The sequence below is a fragment of the Gossypium hirsutum genome, chromosome D13, assembly GCF_007990345.1.
Source record: "Gossypium hirsutum isolate 1008001.06 chromosome D13, Gossypium_hirsutum_v2.1, whole genome shotgun sequence".
Classification (NCBI taxonomy): Eukaryota; Viridiplantae; Streptophyta; class Magnoliopsida; order Malvales; family Malvaceae; genus Gossypium; species Gossypium hirsutum.
Genome location: NC_053449.1, coordinates 52,534,710 through 52,559,927, shown reverse-complemented (window position 1 = coordinate 52,559,927; position 25,218 = coordinate 52,534,710). Strand labels below are relative to the sequence as shown.

General features: G+C 32.8%; 1 protein-coding gene across 7 annotated transcripts; it reads right to left on the bottom strand.

The window, feature by feature from the left end:
- Positions 1–16,139: 16,139 nt before the first annotated feature.
- LOC107920427 (transcription termination factor MTERF5, chloroplastic) lies at positions 16,140–24,957 on the bottom strand. 7 transcript variants are annotated; one of them, XM_041109105.1, is made up of 6 exons: positions 24,552–24,954; positions 24,377–24,458; positions 23,581–23,961; positions 23,381–23,498; positions 18,683–18,765; positions 16,140–18,464 (listed from the first exon to the last, which is right to left on the bottom strand). In XM_041109105.1, the coding sequence occupies exon 6, from the start codon at positions 18,256–18,258 to the stop codon at positions 17,104–17,106; it is 1,155 nt and encodes a 384-aa protein (XP_040965039.1). In that variant the 5' UTR covers positions 18,259–18,464; positions 18,683–18,765; positions 23,381–23,498; positions 23,581–23,961; positions 24,377–24,458; positions 24,552–24,954; the 3' UTR covers positions 16,140–17,103. The 7 variants fall into 7 exon arrangements, 4 of the variants coding, with proteins under 4 accessions (XP_040965039.1, XP_016705636.2, XP_016705635.2 ...); XM_016850147.2 differs by having other exon boundaries at positions 23,581–24,458; XR_001690590.2 differs by having other exon boundaries at positions 16,140–16,938; positions 23,381–24,458; positions 24,552–24,957.
- Between the last annotated feature and the right edge of the window lie 261 nt (positions 24,958–25,218).

Below are 25,218 nucleotides of genomic sequence, written 5' to 3'. Positions count from 1 at the left end.
TAAATTTCTTTCTTGTTTAGAAGATTTTATCCCCATGTTTGTAACTTTTGAAATATTAGATTTTAATTCCATCATTTATTTCATTATTCTAATCTGCTAAATATTTCATCATTTTCATTATAGGATTTTTATATGTTTTCAATATTTTTATTTATTTTTTTAAAGGAAAATTTTAACTTTTTGATGATTAATTAAAGGTTGCTACTGTTTTTTTTTTATGCGAGTATCGTAAACATGCTTAATAATTTATCTTCTTTATGTCTTAAATGAATGCAACTTACACGTCATTAATATGATATTAACTAAAGCATTACATACTAAATCAAATATATACTAATGGAATGCGAGTAACCCATCAATTTTTATTCCATTATATAACTAATTCATTACTTTTGTAATCTTTTAATTCATTTATGAAATCTTATACAAACTATATATCTTTTACTTTCAATTTTCTTATTTACTATTTATTCATTGTATAACCTAATGGTCATCATTGTTTCATATTAGCCGTCAAACACTGCAAACCAAAATTTGCAACACTTGACATATGATGCAAAAATGATTTGTCATGAGTATTAGATGCTGAAATTCATCTAGATACTAAAGGTCTTGATAATACAATCATGCAAAGGTTCTAAGGCATCTAAACATAATAAAACCCAAGTTATGATTTTCCTCCATTGTCATCTTCATGAAGGATTGAAAACAAAATATTTGACTATAAAATGTCTACTTGAATTGTAACATAGTTTAAAGGAAAGATATGACCTTCAAAAAACGATAATTCTACAAAAATCTCGCTGTGATTGAATGCTATTGAGGTTACAAGATTATAAAGCAATGAGTATAATTTTACAATATTTAAAATAAATTCTCAATCAAAATCATGTAAAAATAATAATTGATAAGAACTTATTGGAGAAAATAGCCTCAACTTTTTATACATCTAACGTACTCCTATACTAGCAATGCCAAAGAAAGGGTTTCATTTATCGCAAGTGTAATTTTAGATTTTAGATGCAATTATAACTAATTTAACCCAGTCAAGTGTCAAATTTTAAAGATGATGAAATAACTTGGTGCAATAACAAATGAAAATATTGATGGTAGCAAGGAAATGACAACAATAATCCAAAACTTAAATTTCTATGCTTCTCTCTACATGAGATTGAAAAACGAGGTCTAGAGGAGCAAAATGAAATTGCCTCCCCTCACGTAAAACCCCTAGAGTACTTGCCTATTATAAATTCTTGGCATAATAGCTACATAAAAACCCTTTCATTCATCACTTATTCAATTAAGTCCTCTTACTTCTAAACTTCATTATTAAATTAATCAAAATAAAAAAAATCTAAAACCTCTTAATTATCCTAATTTAATTAACTAATACAAATCCTGAAAACATCTCTAATTAAAAATCCTAATAAGGGAGCTACTTCAACTGGCTTTTTCTCCCTTAGAAGTGCCTATGGGAAGATTAGAGAAGGTACATTGAATTCAAAAGAACAAATTTGGGAGATACCTTGGAAAATTAAAGGCCCTCAATGGATCGGTTTCTTCTTATGGCTCGCCCTCAAGCAACGTTTACTTACGAATGCTAAAAGGGTAAGGTGAGGCATTGGGAGTAGCAATGCTTGTGGGTTTTGTGGACAGGATTATGAGGATGTGTTGCATGTGCTCAGAGATTGCCTTGCTGCTAGAACTATTTGGAATAAACTTATTCCAGAAGGCAGACTCTCTAAGTTCTACATCGGTTCCCTCCCTAATTAGATGACAGAAAACCTTCAGAATCACCTCAACATTTCTTTTGATGGGGTGGATTGGCCATGTCTTTTTGGGATCATTGCTTGGCATATTTGGAAGAACTGTAACTTGCTTATCTTTCAAGGCATTTCTTAGAGTAATGATAAGATCCTTAAATTTTCATTCAGCTGGGCAAAACGATATAATTTAATCTCAAAAACAACACTCCATAAGTCTCAAAGTTATCTCCACTCTTCGCCTACAGCTAGCAGTTGGGTTTACTTGAGAACAGATGGTTCAATTAGGCTTGACGAAGATTTTGCAGCAGCTGGAGGTTATGTCTGTGATCATAATGGTGGATGGATCATTGGGTTTTGCAGATATTTGGGTAATTGCACAGTGACGGAGGCTGAGCTTTGGGGGATCTTGAATGGATTAAACCTTCTTTTGGAAAGACGACTCGAGAATGTTTCAATCCAAACTAACAGTATTGAGGCCGTCAACAATATCCAAGATGGCTCTTCCAGAAACTCTAATTCTGCTCTAGTAAAAAGAATACTTCAAGTCCTGAAAATGGTTAAGCAGTGGAAGATCCAACATATACCTAGAGAAGAGAATTCAATTGCAGATAGTCTAGCTAAGTCAATTTGTACTAGAAGCCTAGGTTTAAGATTATTTGAGGATCCTCCTTTGAGTATCTAGTTTATTTACTTTGTATTTTTATTTTTTTCACAAAAAAAGCTTAATAGAATACAAATATTATTCTAATTAAACTAACTAAATAATAACAAAAATAATATTAACAACACAGCACACACATCTTAAAAATGAAAAAAAAAGAGATTAATTACACTTCCAATCACCCGTTAACAAAATAAATTTAATATTTAATATTTAAAACAAATTTGACATTCAATTCAGTCTCAAAACTAAATTGAATTTTCAAATAAGTCCACAACCAATAAAAATATTGTAAATTTAAATTTTATTATTTCATCCAAAATTTTTGAAATAATTTATCATAATTCTTTTACTGAACTTATCTCAATTCGGTACGAAATCTGAAAATATTTTTTGGGGCATTATAATTATGAAACAATGTTATCAACATTAGGGGGAGAAAATAAATAGCTAGTAAAAGAAATTACATGAGATAATCCATTATTACCTCTTTAGATCCTCGAACAAAACAATGTGAACTAGAAGTTTAAATGATAATTCATTTGCAAAATATTGCAACTCAACTGTCGGATGCTTCTGCTGACTTAAAAGAGTTACTAAATCTCATGTACTAGCTGAAAATGCTCCAATTTGTATTGATGTCCCTATAGGACAATCTGCTAGTGCAAATGAAAACAAGCCCCGCTCGAAGTGTGGTAGAATAATCAGTTTCAAAGATAAAAATCCTCATAAAAAGAAAGAAGTAAATACTTTAGATGGTCATATTGTGGAAGTGAGTGTCCAAGAAGAGACAAAAGACATAACTAATAAAAAAACCTCAAAAGAGGTTCAAGTACTTGAAATAGTGATAATGAAGAAATCTCGATAAGTTATGTCACTACCGGAAAAATATAGTTGTCAAAAACATTTTTGCTTATAATGTTGCTATTGAAATAGCAAAAGAAAATGAGGATCTTGATTCTCAATCTGTTGAGAAATGTAGAAATAGAAAAGTTGGTCAAATTGGAAAGACGTAATATAAGTAGAATTAAATTCATTTGCTAAACGTAAGTTTTTGGACCTATAGTCCAAACACCAAAAGATGTAAACTCGATGAGAGGTATAAATGGGTATTTGTACGAAAACAAAATGATAACAATGAAGTCTTTAGATATAAAGCACAACTTGTAGCATAAGGACTTTTAAAAAGGTTTGACATTGATTATAAAGAGACATATTCTCCTGTGGTGGATGCAATCACGTTTAGATATGTTATAAGCCTAGTAATACATGAAAAACTTGATACGCATCTAATGGATGTTATTATAGCCTATCTATATGGCTCATTAGATATTGAAATTTATATGAAAATTCCTAAAGGATTTAGTATTCTAGAATGATACGAAGTTTCCCAAGAAGATTAATCAACCAGATTAAGAAAATCCTTATACGGATTAAAACTATCTAGACGAATGTGGTACAATCGTGTTAGTGGATATTTATTGAAAGAAGGTTATACAAATGATTCTATCTGCCCATGTGTTTTTATAAAAAAAATATGGATTAGAATTCGAGATAATTGTTGTTTATGTTTATGATTTAAATATTATTGAAATTCTTGAAAAGCTCTAAAATGTAGTAAATTGTTTAAAGAAAGAGTATGAAATGAAAGATCTTGAAAAAACAAAATTTTGTCGTGGTTTGCAAATTGAGCATTTGAAGGATAGAATCAATATCCATCAATCATCTTATACAGAAAGGATATTAAAGGAATTTTACATGGATAAAACTCATCCATTAAATACTCTAATGGTTGTAAGATCATTGGATGTGAATAAACACCTCTTTTATCTTTGTGATGATGATGAAGAGTTGTTTGGTCTTGAAGTACCATATCTTAGTGCCCTTGAAGCATTAATGTATGTAGCAAACAACACACCACCTGATATAGAATTTGCTATAATTTTGTTAGCAAGATTTAACTCTTATCCCACGTGTAGACATTGGAATGAGATTAAGGATTTATGTAGATATCTTAAAGGTACAATTGATTTGAGATAATTTTATTCAAATTATTCGAAGTCTTAATTAGTTGGTTATGCAGATGTTGGATATTTTTCGAATCCATATCAAGGATGATCTCAAACTAGATATTTACTTACCTATGGAGGTACAACCATATCATGACATTCAACAAAGCAAGCATTAGCCACTACCTATTCTAATCATGTTGAAATAATTGCAATGCACGAAGCAGGTCAAGATTATGTTTGGCTAAGACTATTAACCCAACATATCCAAAGGATATGTAACTTCCACAAGAAAAGATAACAACTATCTTATAAGAAGATACCAAGCATGTATAGCTCAATTAAAATGGGATACATCAAATAAGACAGAACAAAACATATTTCACCAAAATTATTTTTCACTCATGAACTTGAGAAGAAATAGAAGTTCAACAAATTCATTCTAGTGATAATTTGACAAATTCATTTATCAAGGCAATACCAACTGCAACATTTGAAAGGCTAATATATAGAATTGGAATGCATCAACTCAAAGATGTTCAGTGACATTGTCATCAAGGGAAGTCTAAGACATGTTGTACTCTTTTCCTTTAACTAAGGCTTTGTCCCACTGAGTTTTTTTGTAAAAGTTTTTAACGAAACAACTTATGATGAGAAATTATGTACTATTTTTATTTCATTAGATTTTTTATCGCACAAGATTTTTCCTAATAAAATTTTAATGAAGCATATTTTTCTATAATAGACATCTAAGGGAGAGTGTTATAAAACAATAAATGTGGATGTTCATATTCTAGCCCCTTTCATTTATGAGATAAAACCCTGTCCATTTATTAGAATGGATATGTAAGTTTCTTAATGTATGTTTTAATGAACTTAAGTAATTTTCATTTATTTGTATTTCATCGAAAGAAATGAGCTTATAAATAGAACCCTTTTGTAAATAAAAATGAAACTTTCATATGTTTTTTATTTTTTAATGTTGTGATAATTTTATAACAAATTAATGTTTTTTTGTGTGATTTTATAAAAGTTAGATATATCCCACTTGTCATATCTAAATAGCCTTGTTAATATATATTTTTTCGTAATTTTATAATTTTCTAAGTACATGAAACTAAATGAATTATAAAAATTAATAAAGTAAAATTAAATTGTTGATAACCAAATAAATAAAAAATGTAAAGTGGGGAAATGCTGTTGAAAGGGCATGAAATAAGTGTGTGAAATCTCCAAATGCATGTGTTTAAGGAACAGACTGTGGCCAACAAGTCACGTACAAAAGCTGCAAAAAGCCAGCAACATATACCCCTAAGCTCACATTCTCAACTAACCCACTAAAGTTCTTTTCTACAGTACTTAAAAAAAATAATTCTACTCTAAAAATATTTTTGGAAGAAAAGTTATGTTTAACAAGTTATTTTTAGCAGAAATTTTTAATTTTTCAAAAGTACTTTTGAAAAGCTTCTAAAAATGAGAAGTTAAAATTTTTAGTTTTTTCTCTCTCAAAAGCACTTTTAGTGCTTAATTACTTTTTCAACTCTCCAATAACATAGTATTTTCCCTTTTTCTTCTTAGTGCTTAATTACAAATGTGTTAAAATAATTAATTAAAAATAAAAAAAATATTTTTTAAAATACTAATTACAAATATTTAATGGTTATATTTAAATATTTAAAATATAGTTTATATATTCTAATTAAATTTTATAAATAATTAATATTTATTACTTAAAAATATTTAAAATTTATATTTCATATATTAAAATATTAACAACAAGTTATAATAAGTTCTTTTATATTTTTGCTAAAATGTAATAATATTAACAAATTTAAATATTATTTAAATGTATATTTGTTATTTGATAATAATATGTCTAAAATAGACATTTTATTTCTCAAAAATACTTTTTGACAGCAATGTAAAACACTCAAATTTTAAACCAAACTTTTCAAAAACACTTCTTAAAAGCAATTTTCCACAGCATTTTTCAAAAATGTTGCCAAACTAACCCTAAATCATATTTCTTTTACAACTTTTAAACAATTATTTTAGTTGCAATTGAATTCAAATATTAAAATTATTAAAAAATTAGTACTTTTGAAAGCATTTCTTTTAAAAATATCTAAACCCTAATTAAGGATTTACTAAATTTAAATTTTTAGTGAATTTAAATATTATTGTTTAAATAATAATATTACTCATATTTAGTTGATAACCTATCCAAATTTTAAAAAGATATTGCATATGGTTGATTGAGTCTTAGTTTGATTGACATTAGTATTGTTGCTAGTGTAAGAGGACGTGAGTTCGAAACTGTTAAAGTATATTATCCTCTATTTTAAGAGTTGGGGAGGGGCTATGGATAGTTAGACAGAATTAAACCAATGACGGAACCAGTCATCCTTATCCCTTTCCAATAAGTAAATAATAAATCAAAATTTTCCTCTTGATTTTTAGTAATTTTAGTTGGATTTGAAAATTTTGATTTGTCATTCACCTATTGGAAAGGAATAGGGATGGCATAAGTCACATGAAATCACAATTTCATACGATCCTAGCTGTATTTACAAAATTATGTTGGGTAATATGGGAAGTCGGATTCAATCTCTAATATCATGCATGGTTTTAAGTTTTGAAAGGAACACAAAAATAATTGAACGTAGACCCCTTTTTTCTTTTAGAAGGGTAAATGTAGAACTTGTTAGTATATATACTTGTTTGATCTTTTCTCTTTCCACTCTCTTTTCAATATTTTTTTAACTGAAAATTTGGCTTTCTTCTCTACACTTCCAATATCTCACAGATTTTCTGGGTATCTTTTTCTTTATATTTTGTTACTGTTTCTTGTATATATTCTCTCTAGATTTCCGTATTCTTATCCTTATTATTTTAAATTCAAACATTGTTCATTTTTATCTCTCTAAATCTCATCTCACCAGCTTCAAAGGGGGAAAACATGCATGATATTATGTTAACCATGGCAGCTGCTAGGACTTGGTAACATCTTGTTTCTGACAAGATCTCAAGATTTGGGTGTTTCTCTAAAAGCTTATAAATTCTTCGATTTTTCTTCAAACTTTCGGAAAAATTGTTTGTTTTATATGGAAGCTAGTAAAAGCGAAGATGAAAACCAAACCCAAAGATGTAGAAATACCACAAGCAGTGGAGGTGGAATTGGGAACAATAATATTGGTAGATCTTTCAAAAAGCAAAGGCCTAAAAAGGTACCCCCAAAGAGGACTTGGTGTGGCACAGCTTGAAAAGATAAGAATTGAAGAAGAAGAAGAACAAAAGAAACATGCAGCTGTTATTTCACCACCAACTGTTTCTCATAAATCATCATATGTTCCTTTGCCAATCCTAAGTTTCCATCTTTCAAATCAATCATCATCTGCTTCTTCAGTGCCATTTCCTGCCACACTACACCAAAACAGGTCTTTAGCAGTGTTTTTTTAGGCCTTTAGCGGCGCTTTTTAACGCCACTAAAGGTATTTGCGGCGCTTCCACAAGCGCCGCAAAAAAGGCCGCTAACGAAAACGTCGCAAACGTTTGTAGCCTTTACAAACAAAAACGCCGCTAAAGAACATGGTCATTAGCGGCGTTTTTTTATAAGCGCCTCTAAAGAACATGGTCTTTAGCGGCATTTTTTTCTAAGAGCCGCTAAAGAACATGGTCTTTAGCGGCGTTTCTTTCTAAGCGCCGCTAAAGAACATGGTCTTTAGCGGCATTTTTTTCTAAGCGTTTTTTAGCGGCACTTTTATACAAAAACACCACTATTTTTGGGATTTTTTTATATTAAATTTTTTTACTTTTTCAGCCCTCCTGTAGCAACAAATCAAAAGCAACCAGATCTAAACCAGCCAAAAGCAATAAATTTATATAATATTTAAAATTAAACGAATAAAATAATATTAATATCAATAAATAAAAGTGAATTCATATTATTTTTGCAAAAATGTTAAATGTTAAAATGATATAAATATTTATGCAATACACTATGACGGCAGAAGTTGCGACTGAAACATCTTCATCATAGTCTGAAGCTGCTGCTGGAGTTCATCGTACTTTTTGCTCTATTCTGCTTCTCTCGCTACAGCCTCTGCTTCCCTCGCTGCAGCCACTGCTTCCCTCGCTGCTGCTTCTGCTTTAAATTGTAGCTGAAGTTCTTCATATTTCCTTTGAACTTTAACTGTGGTCGCTTGCATCTGAGCCATCTGGTCTTTTAACCTCTGAACTTCAGCTTGAGCCTGACTCCCCGAAGCCATGTATTGCTGTGAGCTGGATCCAAAATATTGGGTTGGGCTAACAAAAGATCCTTGAAATCGAACCCGACCACACCTTTCAGGACCCAAAACTTCAGTAATAATCCGGTTATCAATTTCTTCAAGATGAACAGAACTATCACTAGAAGAAATCGCTTCGTACTCTGCCTTTTTATCCTTTAGTTTTTCCTAATAAATAAATCACATAGTTAGGAACGCAATATATATTAAAAAACATATGCAACATAACAATAGTCGCATTACAAGCAATGAATTAAACCATTAGAAAATAAACACTATAAATAATTAAAAGAAGTCAAATCGTATTAAGTAAACGTACCATTATTTCACCAGCTTCAGGAGTCATGGGAGATCCATCTTTCTTCCTATGTGTAATTTCAAAAAGTTGAAGGCGTCCAACTTTTTGACCGGACGACAGTTCCTACAATATAGTAAGAAAAATATTATTTAATGGAAAGTTATACATATTTGACAATATTGAAAAATTAAAAATACCTCCGCCTCAGCTACACATGCAAAACTTCTCAACTCGGCTGTGTGAGTGAATTTTTGTTTCTGCCTGCTACTTTTTCCAACTTGTTCACGATCCTACGTTATGAAATTTTTAGTACGTAAATAGTAAATACTATAAACCAAAATAATTACAATAGTTTGGAAGTACGTCATACCTCGCCTTTCTTCGAATGCCAAAATCTAACCGCATCTTCTTATTGGTACCTCAACATACCCAGCGGGACATTTTGCAATTTCTCATCGAGGGTTGTTTTTGTCTTATAATAATTTTTCTTCAAAGTACTTTTATTGTCTCTCCATCTTTTTCCCAATGCCTTCTTTACATAAGCATCCGAGACCTCTAAAGCAAACCTCGCCTACAAAAAACACAAGTTAATAAAGTAAATATAAATGAAACTATTTCCCAAGCATTACAGATGACATTAAGTAGCGCGTTACCTTAATATTATCGAGGGCTTGGTTTTTGTTGCTATCGGGCATTTGATGCCATGACTCGTAGTTGATAGGCAACATATTCGCATTTCGTGCTAAAATGCCCATGTATCCTACTAAAAGTCGAGCTTCTGATCCAACAGGCTGACCAAAACTGTTTCGTCCAACTTTGACACGCTCGACTGGATCTAACTCGCATAACTCTCTAAGTAGCGTACGTCCTCGACCTCTGCGCGTCCCACCATTTTCAGCTACAAATGGTATATTATAATATAAGAATTTGAAAAATAAATCAATTATAAGTCAACACGCATGTAAATTAAATGTAAAATTACTTTGAAATTCTGTAGGATCCTCAGGTGTAATCGGAACATTCGAAGATCCAATTGCTGTCTGTTGTTCAGTACTATTTGTTTCTGTCGAGTTTGGATCATTTTGAACAATGCTTCCCCTTAGAATTTTTCTTCTAGGCATTTTATCTGCAATACACATAAAATAGTTGAAAACTTAATAACTAATTACAACAACAACAACACATATAAAATAGTTGAACCTTTGGAATAAGACCAAGATTTAAATTATGATATTACTTATAATTAAACAATCGTAAAATCTTACTACATCATTATTTGTAATTTATTGTTTAATAAATTTATTTAAAAGTGGAGTCTCCATATAAATATTAATAAGTTATGTAAGTTATTATAAGTACGTTATGTAAGTTATTATAAGTAAGTTATGAAAGTTATATATAAGTTGTATATTATGTAAGTTTTTTAAGTTATATAAGTTGTGTATTATGTAAGTTATGTAAGTCTGATAAGTTATGTTTAGTATTAATTAATTAAGTTATGTAAGTTGTGTAAGTTGTGTGTTATGTAAGTTATGTAAGTCTGACAAGTTATGTTTAGTATTAATTAAGTTATGTGAGTTATGTATAATATTAATGTAAGTTATGTATTATGTAAGTTATTTTAGTTTTGTAAGTTGTGTATTATGTGAGTTATGCAATTTACGTAGGTTATATAGTATGTACGTTATTATGTTATTATGTAAGTTATGCAAGTTGTTATATAAGTTCTATATAAGTTATGTAAGTTATGTATTATGTAAGTTTATATATAAGTTATGATATGATTGATAAATATATTAATGTGAAAAATATATAAATTGGTTGCGTTTTTTTTTCATGAAACATTTCGTGATTTTTTAAAAGTTTTGCCATAATTTCAGAGTAAAAGGTTATATAGCAACCATTTAAGTTTTGAAAAAACATTACAATCATCAAAAATAGGATTTTGTGAGGAATAAGATATTATGTTTCAAAAATATTAAGTTAAAACAGAACATATCTTCCAATATGTTATAAAGAAATATTACAAAAAAACAGAACAATTGATCAAATGGCTGTTAAAACAATTTGCATTCGATATTACTTGCATAAATTCATTCAGAAACTGTGAGATACCAACTTCTACAACAAATAAAATAGAAAAGTATTATGTGCATAACTAAATAAACAAGGTCCACTTGCTTAAAACCATTTCGGGATTTGCATAATACATGACAGGCTGACCAAAATGCAACCGGTATATAACTACCTCGAACAGCAAGATGATTAACTAAAAAACCTTTTATTTGCAACATAAAATTTACCTTTACAAAATTTACCTCCACGCCAAAGAATATCCAAATTCTGCAGCAATGAAACTAGCTCCAACCTAGCAAGCAAAGAAAGCAACGCAGACAAAGACCCAGCTTTTTTATCCAATAGTACATAAAAGAATCATAGGAAAACAGAAAAACAGAATCATCTCCGTTTCTATTTCATATATATATTGAAAATCTATGTAAGTGGTACTGATTTATTTAAGTAATAAATTTAACCAAATTTTAGTAAGTAATGTATTTAAGTAATTTATTTAAGTAACATATTCAAGTAATATATTAAAGTAAATTTTAGTAAACAATATGTTTTAGTAAGTAATGTAAGTCATGTAAAATATATTTAAAAATATATGTTAAAAAAAACAGCATGTTAGAACTGACTCAAAAACACGTTATAGACCTTATCAATGATTTGATCATGCACAAGTTTCAAACCCACTCAATTACTTCCACTTTGAAGACAATCTCAAAATGTAATGGTATATTGAGCAGCAATAAGGAATCAATAAAGGCAGTAATGAATCTCAAATCCATATATAATTTTAATATAAATTTTTTCACCCTCTCATATGCTATAATCTTATTATTAGTGAAAATTTTATATTTTATAAATCGATTTGTTAGTATATAAATCCACAATTTCCTATTAACACTGCTATACACCACATATTTATCAACCACCAATCAAAACAACTTAATGCGAAACAACTTAATGCAGTATAAGAAATCTAAATCGGAATAGTACATTGATACCACAAATCAATATTCTCACCTCACTTTGTAATTTCTAAAAGATTAGTACATTGATACCAGAAATCCACAAATCAAGATGTAATAGGGGTTTAAGGAAGCAAATGAAAATGCGCAACAACGCATCAAGGAAACACGGAAACAAACCCTAAAATTTTTTTTTCGATTTGATCTAATGCTTCAGTACATTGTTGAAGTTGTTTAATCGAAACCCTAAAACCCCAAATAACTAGGACTGACCTAAAACCCTAAAAATTTAATCCAAAAATAACAGAAACGCCTTACCTATTTAATCGACAAATCTCACAGTTGTGCCCACCTTGTTTCAAGACCGATCCCGACCTTCTTTTTTCCTTTGTAAGAAGTCCGAAATTTTTGTTCCCTTTCGACACTTCAGGTCTGCACTTTACTTCTCTGCAATTTCCCTCTTTCTGTTTTTGGAGGACGACAGAAGGGTATTAAGTTAAATGTCCTCTTAAGAAATGGTGCCGTTTAAGAAATTTTTAAGTCAGATTTGCGGCGCGTTGAGGACAAATGCCGCTATTGAGTCCACACTTGCGTCGTTTTAAATAAAAACGACACTAAAATTCCAAGTTCAGAAACAAACGGCGCCGTTTTACAATTATATACCGCAACATTATGGCGTTTTCCCAATAACCGCCACTAATATCAGTACAAACGCAGCCGTTTAACACACATTAAACTAAAACTTGTGGCGCTTAGAGTAAAAACGCCACTAATAACATGGACAAAATGACACCGTTATAAGATAGCCTTAAACATTTTTGCGGCGCATTAGCTAAAGCGCCAGTAATAAAAATAGGAAACGACGCTGTTTTCTCAACTCGTAATAAATATTTGCGGCGTTTTTTAAATGCGCCACTAAAAGAAAAAAAAACGGCACCGTCTTTGTTACACTTAAAGGAAATTTGCGGCATTTCTTCATAAAACGCCGGTAATACATCACCTTTAGCGGCATTTTTGCTGAAGCGCCGCTAATGCCTTCCTCCAAGATTGAAGTCAAATTGATCCAAAATTAAAACAAAATTTATAAAATGAAATTATTAATTAATAAAAAATGGGAGAATAATGCATTTTTTAAAATTAATTTCATGTTCTATAAAAAATTTTACATCAATATATTTTTATATTGAATAAATATAAATATTTATGTATGCAATATATAAATGAAAATTGATGTTAATTATATCAATAATTGTGTTAATATTTTACAAGATTTAGATCAAATTAAAGTTCATGTATACAATTGAACATTAAACCGTTGTTCATGTACGCTTTTGAGATTTAACCCAAAACGCAAAACCCTTAAACCTTAAAATCCTAAGTCGCTAAACCGTTAAACCCTAAATCCTAAAACCAACAACCAAACCCCAAAATCCAACCACCAACATACCATAAATCTTAAATCATAATTCCTAAACCCCAAACTTGAAACTCTAAACTCTAAACCGTACACCCCAAACCGTAATCCTAACGCCGCTAATATTAAGTTTTTTATATATTTTATACATTGTTCTAGACATTATTTTTAATTGATACATTAAAATTATGACATTATTAATATTATTAATAATAATTAAAAAACATTACGTATTTGTCATTTTTTTGAAATTGGTACCAAAAAAGTCATTAAACCCTAAATCGCCCAAACCTGAAAACCATGCATTGTAAACCTTAAATTATAAACTGCAAACCGTTAACCACAAGCATCAAGCCCTAAAACACTAATTAACCTCTTAACATGACTAAAGCAGCCTAAACCCCAAACCTTAAACCTTAAACCTTAAACCCTAAACCCAAAACACCAAAACCTACATCATAAACCCTAAACTCAAAACTCTAATATTCACAAAATAATAAAAATTATATAATGATTAACCCTAAAACCCTAAACTATATACGATAAACTTTTTAACTTATAATAACCACTAAACCTTAATCACCAAACTCTCAAACCCTAAACTAAAAACACTAAACCTACATCGTAAACCCTGAACCTTAAACTATAATCCAAAAATACTAAACATTATATAATGAACCCTAATACCCTAAACCTAAACCAAATATGATAAACTAAATATATAATAACCTACATTATATAATGCATGGTTAAAACCCAAAACTTCGTTAAGATATTTTGCGGCGCTTCGCGGCGGTTTCCTCTAAGCGCCACCAATTTTAGTATAAATCAAGACCAAAACGCTGCATTTTGTTTAAGGTATTTTGCGGCGATAGCCACAAATCGCCGCTAATACTATGCTTTAGCGGTGTTTCATCGTAAGCGCCACTAAATCAAGTATACATCAAGACCAAAACGTTGCGTTTTGGTTCAGATATTTTACGGGGCTTACAAAAAGCGCCACTAATTCTTACATACCTCAAGACCAAACTCTGCGTTTTGGTTAAGATATTTTGCGGCGCTTTTAGCAAAGCGCCGCTAATACTATGCTTTAACGGCGTTTCCCGTAAGCGCCACTAATTCTAGTATACATCAAGACCAAAACTATGCGTTTTGGTTAAGATATTTTGCGGCGCTTCTCACAAAGCGCCGCTATTACTATTCTTTCGCGGCGGTTTCCCGTAAGCGCCACTAATTTTATATACATCAAGACCAAAACGCTGCATTTTGGTTAAGATATTTTGCGGCGCTAGCCACGAATCGCCGCTAATACTATATTTTAGCGGCGTTTCACCGTAAGCGCCACTAATTCTAGTATACATCAAGACCAAAACGATGCGTTTTGGTTCAGATATTTTGTGGCGTTTCCAAAAAGCGCCTCTAATACTGTCCTTTTGCGGCGTTTTCTCATAAACGCCACTAATTCTAACATACCTCAAGACCAAACTTTGCGTTTTGGTTAAGATAACGGTGTTTCCCCGTAAGCATCACTAATTTTAGGATACATCAAGACCGAAACGATGCGTTTTGGTTAAGATATTTTGCGGCGCTTATCGCAAAATGCCGCTAATACAATTTAGCGGCGTTTTCCCATAATCACCACTAATTCTAGTATACATCAAGACGAAAACGTTGCGTTTTGGTTAAGAGATTTTGCGGCGCATTGTGGTAAACGCCGCTAATGATGTTCTTTTACGGTGTTTATTCTGAAAATGCCACTGTTTGTCTGACTTTTGGCGGAGTTTTTCAAGGAACGCCGCTAATGCTTGATCTTTAGCTGCGTTTAGTTCTTTGCGCCGCTAATGCTCGATTTTTAGTGGCGTTTTTCATCCAAACGCCACAAAAGATGCCGCTAAAAGCCTGTTTTGGTGTAGTGCCAGTACTGGTGGAGCACTGCTTCCAGTGAATGGCAGTGTCAAAAATGGTCATAATTTATGGAGTTCCTGTGGATGTGACATTGAAAAGGAATGCTGTGGGTTGGATCCAGGACTGGTTTTCAACACAACTTTTCAATAATCTTCTTCTTCAATGGTATGAAAATTGGTTTGTTGTTTTTTGGGGGGATTCTTTTTTTATTTTATTTACAGTATTGTTATTGTTGATAGATAAAGAATTAGGGTGGAATTAATGGTTTTTTTTATTTTTTTAAAGCAGGTGACATCAAGAAATTCATCAACATCTATACTGAATTATCAGATGGAGCCCCCTTCAAACCAAAGCTACTATGGAAATTGTACATGTTTATTGCCTGAACATGACAAGGTAAATATAGTTCATCATTGTTGATCCAAAGGAAAATCCCAGTTTTAAATTTCTCATCAAGTCTACTATTAATTATATTATGTGTTTTACTTAGAAAATTGATGTGATTTTACACCTTTTTTCCTTTTTATTTTATTTAATCATGGAGGCCTCTAATAAATTGTAGGTGATTGGCATGAATAGATCATGTCCTTTGTCTCTAGACAATGCTCCACCCACCTCTATTCACAACAAATATCCTTCCATGGTTCGTTCCATCACTGGAGAAGTTGAAGCTACTTCAAGCAGCAATGGTAGTGGATTCAATTTCGAACCCGAAACCTTGAATTACAGGTCTGATTATAATTTTCATCACTTGTACAATATTAAACATTAAGTCTAAGGTTCAAATCTTTCTATAAAAGCAAATCTATCATAATCCGAGCAAAGTTTTTCCCATTATGTTCAGGAAAGGGCATTATTGTTCAACCTCAAATGGGGTCTTTGATGGAGATTTTCTCACATTAGCTCCTCCCACAACCACTTCAAGTTAAAAATGCAAGCACCCTCAATCCATTTTAATCAATCCTGAATTAGCTTACCAAGTGAGCTTAAAACACCAACTTCTTGTTTGATCTCACTTTTGTTCTTTTTTTCCATCCAAGTAATGCTCATATAAATCTGTTAAAGGCAAGCTTCGAAGATTCAATTCTATGGCAAGGTGTGACGGGAACTGGATCCGGCTCTATCGAGCATCAATCTTACTATAGCTTCCTTCCACCTGCAATGGTGCCAATTGACCAAGCAACTATACTAACCATGGCTAATTGTAATGGTGAAGTAGGACACCTTGACCTCAATTTAAAGCTATAAAATTTCTAGAAGGCCCTTTCTTAATCTTTAAAGGGCATTTTTTTTTTATGAAGAACACATCAAGAATCCCATTTTCCTTTTAGTAAAAATTATTTGTTCTTGAGTTTGAATAGACCAGTAAACCTGAATTTATTACAACTTAAAAGTTTTAGAATAAAATAAAATATATTTTCATTATGTGTTTGTTGATTTGGTTGGTAAATGGGTCAGGCACTTTGATTGGTTACAAACTTTTGCATGTGGATCTGATTTAAGGTTTGTCCTGTATTGGTAAGTTGCAAATTGGTGACGTCTAGGAGGGCCCACACTGGATTAATTCCTGATAAAAGAGAATGTCAGTAGCATTTCTGAAACAACATATTAATTAAACCAAATCAGCTAATTCTTTTTGAAGAAAAATCCAAACCCAAACTAGTCTTAATTCAAAATCACTTTAATAAGCAAAAAAAGAACAGAAAGAAAAGCAAATTAGAAATGGGTTTCATCATGTGGCTTCTTCTTCAGAAGAAGAAGAAGTGGGAAAAAGATGAGCCTTGTAAGCTATCAATAGTTCCTCCACATCATCTGTAAACCTTGAAATGAACTCCAAGAATTCAATCTCGGTTTGATCCAAAATGTAAAGAAAACTCCTATCCTTCTTCAACAACCTCTTTGACTTTATAATCTGCATAACTCGATATCGAGGAATCACACGATCTTCCAAACTATACATCAACAGAAATGGATGAGAAGCCACTACATCCTTATTAAACTTCGCTGCATTGATGAAGAACTCAATCCCCAACTTCAGTTTCTCCTCGGACACCCTAAAAAGACCTGGAGCCTTCCTAAACATAGTCGCACAATCATTTTCTGAAAACCCACAACTCTTGAGCAATTCCCATTTCTTCTTGAATGTTTTTTCACTCAAGCAATTCATGGTATGAATAGCATGTACCAACATCCTCGAATCGGTTGAAAACCCCCTATCTAAAGCCCTCGAAACCAGGTTCCTTAATGTAGATTCTCGCAGCCTAAAAATCCTAGGTTGTCTCCTTAACAACATGGAGAGCTGGGATCCAACAATCCCGCAGCTTTCCAAATACTCGATATTTCTCGACAACTTTAATATGGAATCTCTAGCAATAAAACCATTACATCTGCTGAAAACCTTGAACAAGTCTTCGTTGTTATTCCCTAAAACTTTCTTGACTAATTGGACTGAAGGAATCAACTTTTTGTCTAAACTACAAGTTAAAAGCGTAGAATTCATGGAGAAGAACTTAGGTATATGGGGTTCCATAAGACCTAAGTCTTGAAAAAACTTTATTTTTGGCCTAAGTACATTTCCAACATCGGCAAAGAGAATCTGGGGCGCCAGACGGGCAGAAGAGGCAATTTGAGCATTAGAAAAGCCAAGACTTTGGAGAAAGTTGACGGCTGACTGGGTTTTTTCCAAGGATTTCACCTTACGGAAACGATTAGAGATTGAAAAAGCTTGGATTTCATCGAAATTCAAGTCTTTTACAAGGTAATTGAAAAGGGGAGGATTCGGAGCTGCGGTAACAGAAGAATAAGAAAAATATTGAATAACAATAAACGAGTTGGGTTTTAACAAACGAAAAGATGAGAAAATGGAAGATGATTTCAGGGTCTGCATTGAGGCTTTTTTCAGGAGAGGGTTTTAGGGTTCAAAATCCAACTTTCATCAACCGGAATTGCAGATTCCAATTCTAATTAGAACACCCACAGCTTAAGGGGTGTAAAAGGGTGAGGAGAATGCCAATGTCTTCCAACCTTGTAACGTCACTTGGGAAAAACATCAAACAGGTGGTGGGTCATACAAGTTGTCAACTGCTTCAGAAACTGAAAAATCCAACCAACATTGAATATTTTAAAAACACGTATCTGAGGATTAAAATTCTAGCCTAAATCTTTTCCGTGAAACCAAAACCAAAACCAAACAGAATACAAGTTGTTTTGAAAATTTAAAATTACAAACATAAAACAGTTCTTGCATTGTTGGTTAAATTTTCAATTTGAAAAGCTTAAGAGAGAAACTATGATAAGATTAAAAGACAAACCTCTTAATGGGTTTCCTGACCAAGTGCTGCTTGTTCTCTTGGTGAGATCTCCACTTTATTCGCGTCAGGCAAAGAAAGTGATACTAGCGAAGACAAGAAGAAGAACATATATTTTTGAAGGATGGACTTCATAATTATTTCTTTACACAAATACAAGGAATGCTAACTTTCAAGTTACGAGGCTGAGTTTAGACGATTCACGGTGCGTTTTTAGTTACGGATAGTATAAAAATAATAATAGTGGTGGGATTTAATAGTTAAAGGTGAGATAAAAAGTAAATTAAATACATTATATCGTAGTACACTATATTATCTATCTAAACTCATCATAAGTAAAAATTATATTGTTTAAGAATTTTAATATTTGATATCTATGTTTATTTATTTTATTTAAAAAATGAGATAAAGATTAAAATTACCTATAAACTTTGATTTAATATGTAATGTGTTACATAATTAAAGGTGTGCATGAGCCGGGCTGAGCCGAGTTCGAGCTGGGCTTAACTAAATATTTAGACCCGTTTGCTAGGCCTGAGTCTGACCCGGCCCGAAAAATAATTCTAAAATTTTGCCCAAGCCCGACCCGGAAAAAATGTTAAAACTCGGATCCGACCCGGCCCAACCATATTATTTTTTATATAATTTTAAAATATATATAATGCATCAAAAATACTAAAAACATCAAAATAAATATTTCCCAACAAATTAAAAATAAATTTTTAAAAATATGTATACTTAATTAAATTTGTTCATAAGATAGTCTGCATTATGGCACAAATTAAGGTTTTTTGTCTGCCTTGTTGCACGAGTTTGCGTATTGAGTTTATTTTGTAAGGGTTCGTCGTTTGCAGAAAGGTTTGATCTCAAATTTAAGTGTGCATTATGGCTAATCTTAATATGGTGGAGGCAAATCTGGCAAATCTCAATATTACGGATAAAGAGGAAGATCCCTTGGTGGTGGTAAGGGATGATATATCCGTTGATCTAGAATATGGGTTATGTCTAGTAGGGCGAATTCTCACAAATCGTATTGTGAATTTCCCATCTCTAAAAAATACGCTAGCGAATTTGTGGTACCCGCTAAGAGGATTATCTATTATGGAAATTGAAGATAAGCATATTTTGTTTCAATTCTATAGTGAAATTGATTTAAAACGGGTTATGGATGGCATGCCATGGTTTTTCAACCAACATCTGATAGTATTTCATAGGCTAATAAAGGGTGAGGATCCATCAACAGTTTCATTATGGACTACAGTTTTCTGGGTGCAAATCCACAATTTACCTGCTAGATTTATAACGGAAGGGATGGCACGGTAATTAGGGGATTTTATTGGAAAATTTATGGAGTATAACACGTCGATGGTCACAAAGGGGATTAGTAAGTATATACGGATTCGAGTTACAATGGATACTAGGATCCCACTTAAAATGAAGAAACGGATTGGTATTGGGCAAAATAAATTTATATATGCATTGTTTCAATATGAAAAATTGTCTTTATTTTGTTTTTTATGTGTCCGTCTTGGTCATGAAGAGAGTTTCTGCCCAGTATGATTAACATTAAGGGATCAGCAAGTGGATTTTGGCTGGGATCTATCTCTAAGGGCTACGCTTAAAAGGGGAGGGCAATTGATGAGCAAATGGTTGCGGGAGGAATTTAAGAATGAAAGGTGGGGAAATATGGATATCGATGGGGGAGAATACAGCAAGAAGATTTGGTACTGATGTAACCAATCAAAGTGAACATAAAGGAGGCAAGGGTTTGGTGGGGCGGTTTATGCGATATATAAGAAAACCTATGGATTTGAGGATTGAAGATAATATGGGACAAATTGAGGGAAGGGAGATGAAGCAGAGTTAGAAGATATACCTGTAGAATTTATGGATGGGAAGAAAAGGCAAAGATTTAATGTAGAAGTGGGTGGTTCTGATAACATGAGGGGATTGCTGGAGGGAGGATTGGAAAATGCAATATCGGCGGCCGCTGTCAAGTAGGCCGACTTGGCACAATGAAAATATCCAGTTGGAATGTTCGTGGTTTGGGGTAGCCGCGAGCAGTCAGTCGTCTCAAAAATAAGTTGAGACACATTCAGCCCCATATTCTGTTTTTTATGGAAACAAAGTTTGGTAGTAAACGTTTGGAGAAAATAAGGAGGAAGTGTGGATTTGAACATGGAATTGACGTTGAAGCAGAAGGAACAAGAAGGGGATTATCGTTAGGATGGAGAGAAGGAATGAATTTAACTTTAAAAAGCTTCTCGAAATCTCATATTGATATGGAGGTGGATGAAGGGAAAGAAAAGATTGTATGGAGATTCACGAGTTTCTATGGAGCGCTTGTGGAGAAAGATCGGAAGAAGTCATGGAATTTATTACGGCATTTGAAGCATGGAAATAATAAACCATGGCTAATTTTGGGAGATTTTAATGAAAATTGTTTTCTTTTGAAAAACAAGGGGGAAGAATACGAGAGGAAAGACAAATGATTACTTTTCGGGAGGTGCCAGAAGATTGCGAGCTAAGTGATTTAGGATTTTCTGGGCAATGGTACACTTGGGAAAGAGGTACATTGGTTCGAAATAATATTAGGGAAATATTGTAAAGAGGGGTTGCTAACCAAGAATGGTAGGATCTTTTTACAGGGTATTCGATGAATCATTTACAACATGGTTTTTCTGATCATTTTCCGGTGTTAGTGGATACGAATGGGGATGGGAGAATACAAGTTGGAGACTGAAAAAGGCAATTCCGTTTCAATGTCGATTGGATACTGGACAAAGATTTCGATAAGCAAGTTAAACATAGGTGGTTATCGAATGAGAAGGATATTTTGGTGAAACTAAACGAGTTGAGGGTAAGATAGAGCAAATGGCAAAAAAGGAGAAAGGCTTACGAGAACGTCGAACAAAAGAATTGAATTCTAGAATGCTTGAATTTAGTATTGAAGAAATCAATAATGAGGTTTTAGCGGAGATTACAGAGATTAAATTGGAGATGTATCTCAAAACTGATAGGGAGGAACTTTTTTGGGAACAACGAGTGCGAGTCAATTGGCTTCAAATGGAGGATAGAAATACGAAATTTTTTCATAGGTGGGCTTCATATCGTCGGAAAAAAAACATTATCAAGGGGTTAGAGAATGCTTCCGGGAGATAGGTTACTGATGCTGACCAAATTTCTAAAACAGTTACAAGATATTTCAAAGATCTGTTTTCGTAAAAAGAGGTAAGAAACAGTGACAATTTAATTTCAACTATATCACCATGTATTACTGAAGAGCTTAATGAGAAATTATTTCAAATAGAAGAGATTGTAGAAGTAATAAAATCTATAGCCCCTCTTAAATCATTGAGAAAGATGGTTTTCCTGTAATTTTTTTCAAAAGTATTGGCATATAGTAGGGAATGGCGTCACTAGGTACTGTCTAAATGTTCTTAATGGTGGATAAGAAATTGATGAGGTGAATCATACAATCATGGTTTTTATTCTTAAGGTGATTTCACAGATTAGCAGTTGCAATGTAATTTATAAAATAATTTCGAAGGTGATTGTCAGCAGATTTTGCCAAGCACTTTATTTTTGTATTGATGATAGTCAAGGGACATTCGTACCAGGAAGGCAAATAATAGATAACATTTTTGTGGCTTACGAAATTTTACATTCTTTTAAAAAAAGAAGAAGGAATTTGAATAGAGGTTTTGCTTTAAAACTCGATATGAGCAAAACATATGACAAGGTCGAGTGGTGTTTTGTGGAGAAACTGATGCGAAGAATGGGTTTTTGTGAGGAGTGGGCTTCACTTATAATGAGGTGTATCACTAGTGTTTCGTATACAGTGGTGATCAATGGGAAAAATGGGGAGGAGTTTCGACCTATAAGAGGATTAAGGCAAGGAGATCCCCTAATCCCGTATTTATTTCTAATTTGTGCCGAAGGTTTCTCACGTTTAATCAGCATGGCCAAGAGAGAGCGGAGACTTTTAGGGGAATGGTGGGGAGAAGTCATATTTCAGTGATGCATTTACTTTTTGCTAATGTTAGTGTGTTGTTTGGAGATGCATCGATTGAAGGTAAAAATACCGTGAAAAATGTAATCAATGAGTATGAAGCAATAGCGAGACAAATGGTTAATTTTGACAAATCTCTGATCTACTTCAGTGGTAATGTGGAACAAGAAATACAGGAACAGGTGGGTAATATTTTGAGAGTAAGAATTTCTAATAATCTAGAGAAGTATCTAAGATTACCCACAATGGTTGGTTGAAGGAAAAAACATGCTTTTATTGAGATTAAAGAATGCTTCAGCGAGCTGATGAACAATTAGAGTGTACACTACTTATCGGTCAGAGGTAAAGAGGTATTTCTTAAATTTGTTTTACAAGCTATTCCGACCTATGTAATGCAATGTTTTAAATTACCAGTTTCTTTTTGCCATTAACTTGATAATATTATGTGTAAAATTTGGTGGCGTAATCCTAAAACCAATAAAGGTATACACTGGTGCAAGTGGAGTGACATGTGTATCCCCAAAACGAAGGGAGGACTGGGTTTTAAGAATTTATCAACGTTTAATACGGCACTGTTGTCGAAAAAGGGATGGAAAATTATTAGGCAGCCTAATTGTTTGTTCGCATGAGTAATGAAAGCAAAATATTTTCTAATAGGGGAATTCATGAGTGCAAGAATAGGATATTACCCTTCCTATACCTAGCGAAGTATATGAGGAGCAAGACGCCTTATTGAGGAGGGGATTGGCTGGAGAATCGGGGATGGCAGGAATGTCAATATCTAGAATGACGCATGGTTACTGGGTTCTGGAAAAGGAAGAGTACAATGTCATCACATTGATATTCGATATTCTATGGTGTCAAATTTAATTGAAAGGGATTTTGTTACCTGGAAGCAGGAGGAAATTCGTTCGTTATTTGGTGAGAAATAGATGCATAAAATACTCTCAATTCCGTTGGCAAACAGTGAGCCACAAGATGTGTGAATTTGGAGAGGCGATAATACAGGGATTTACACAGTTAAAAATGGTTACAAACGGATGAATGCAATGGAGGAAACTAGCATACAACATGATAATTTATCTAAGTTTTTTATAAACATATGAGATCTTAAGGTACCAAGCAAGATTTGAATACATTTGTGGAAAGTTGCTAACGAATTTCTGCATATACTGTATAATCTGAGAACCAGCAAGCTGGTTTCTAACACGCTTTGTCCAATACGCCAAGAAGAAGAGGAGACGGTGAGCCATCTTTTTCGGGATTACAACTTTACTCGACAAGTATTACGAGATTTGGGAGTGTTTAATTCAACAACCAACAGAGAAACAAGTTGGTAAAAATGGTTAGCAGTTGAATATGAAAATCATGCTAATGAAGAATGCAAAATCCGAACTATCTTTTTATGGGCTTTTTGGTACAACCGGAACAGAATTTATCATGAGGGGAAAAGGGACCGAGTGCATGAAATTGTGGGCTTTATCAACGCATATTGCACAGAAATACAGCATATGGGTGAGGTGCTGAAGACTAGAAATGAGACTAACACTAATGTTTGGCAACCACCTAGGGGAAATGTTATAAAAATTAACTTTGATGCGTCATTTAATCAGAACTATCATAGATCAATTTCAGGAATCATTGTGTGAAATAAAGAAGGATTGGTGATGGCATCATGCACTTACCCATGGGAGAATATTTCAGATCCAACAATGGCTGAGGCGAGGGCGTGCTTACAGGCTGTTGCTGTTATTAGGAAACTAATCTCTGCAGTTGAAGATAGATCATGCATTAGAAGTTTGATCCAAGAAATCAAGGGAAGAACTTCCAAATTCAGAAGTTTGCAGTTCAAACATGTACCAAGAGAAGCCAATAAAGCGGCACATAGATTGGTGTTGGAAGGATGGAAGTATGATGGACCACCATATTGGATGGAAGAGGTACCACGCTCGGTGAAAGAATTGGTAAACCGCTACAGTGATGGAATATAACTGATATTGACGAGTCCGGACTTGGTAACGACGGATCGGTCCGATGAACTCGCAGAAAATAACAGAGACTAGAGATTGAAAAGTCAGAAGCTGTTTGTTTCATGGGTGAAAGGTCTCTACAGCAGCTGATGCACAATGGGATTTTGTTTACAGCGTTAAGGAAAATAGTATTTCAGACCTAGGTTTTTCATTTCTGTTAAGTTTTAAGTTCTTTTGTTTCTTTTAGAAGGTTTGATTTCTTGTTTTCTTTAATGATTTTTGCCTTTCGTTTTCCAATGCACCGTTCTGGGCGCCAATTAGTGTAGGACAGTTGTAGGTTCATTTAATTGTTGGGTTTGTATTTGGGTCAAGTTTCCCATCAAATAAAAGTATAAGTTGATATTAAAAATATATATATGTATACTTAAATAACACTAAGATAGATGCAACTTAACAAGCAAATGTCTCTAAAATAATAACAAAATTAATAAATGTCTTTAAAATAATAACAAAATTAACAATAAAATAAGTTTTATACAATATACAAACAATAACAA

Coding starts and splice junctions, on each gene's coding strand:
- LOC107920427 (XM_016850146.2), bottom strand. CDS start 18,258: ATGCAGACCCTGAAATCATCTTCCATTTTCTCATCTTTTCGTTTGTTA.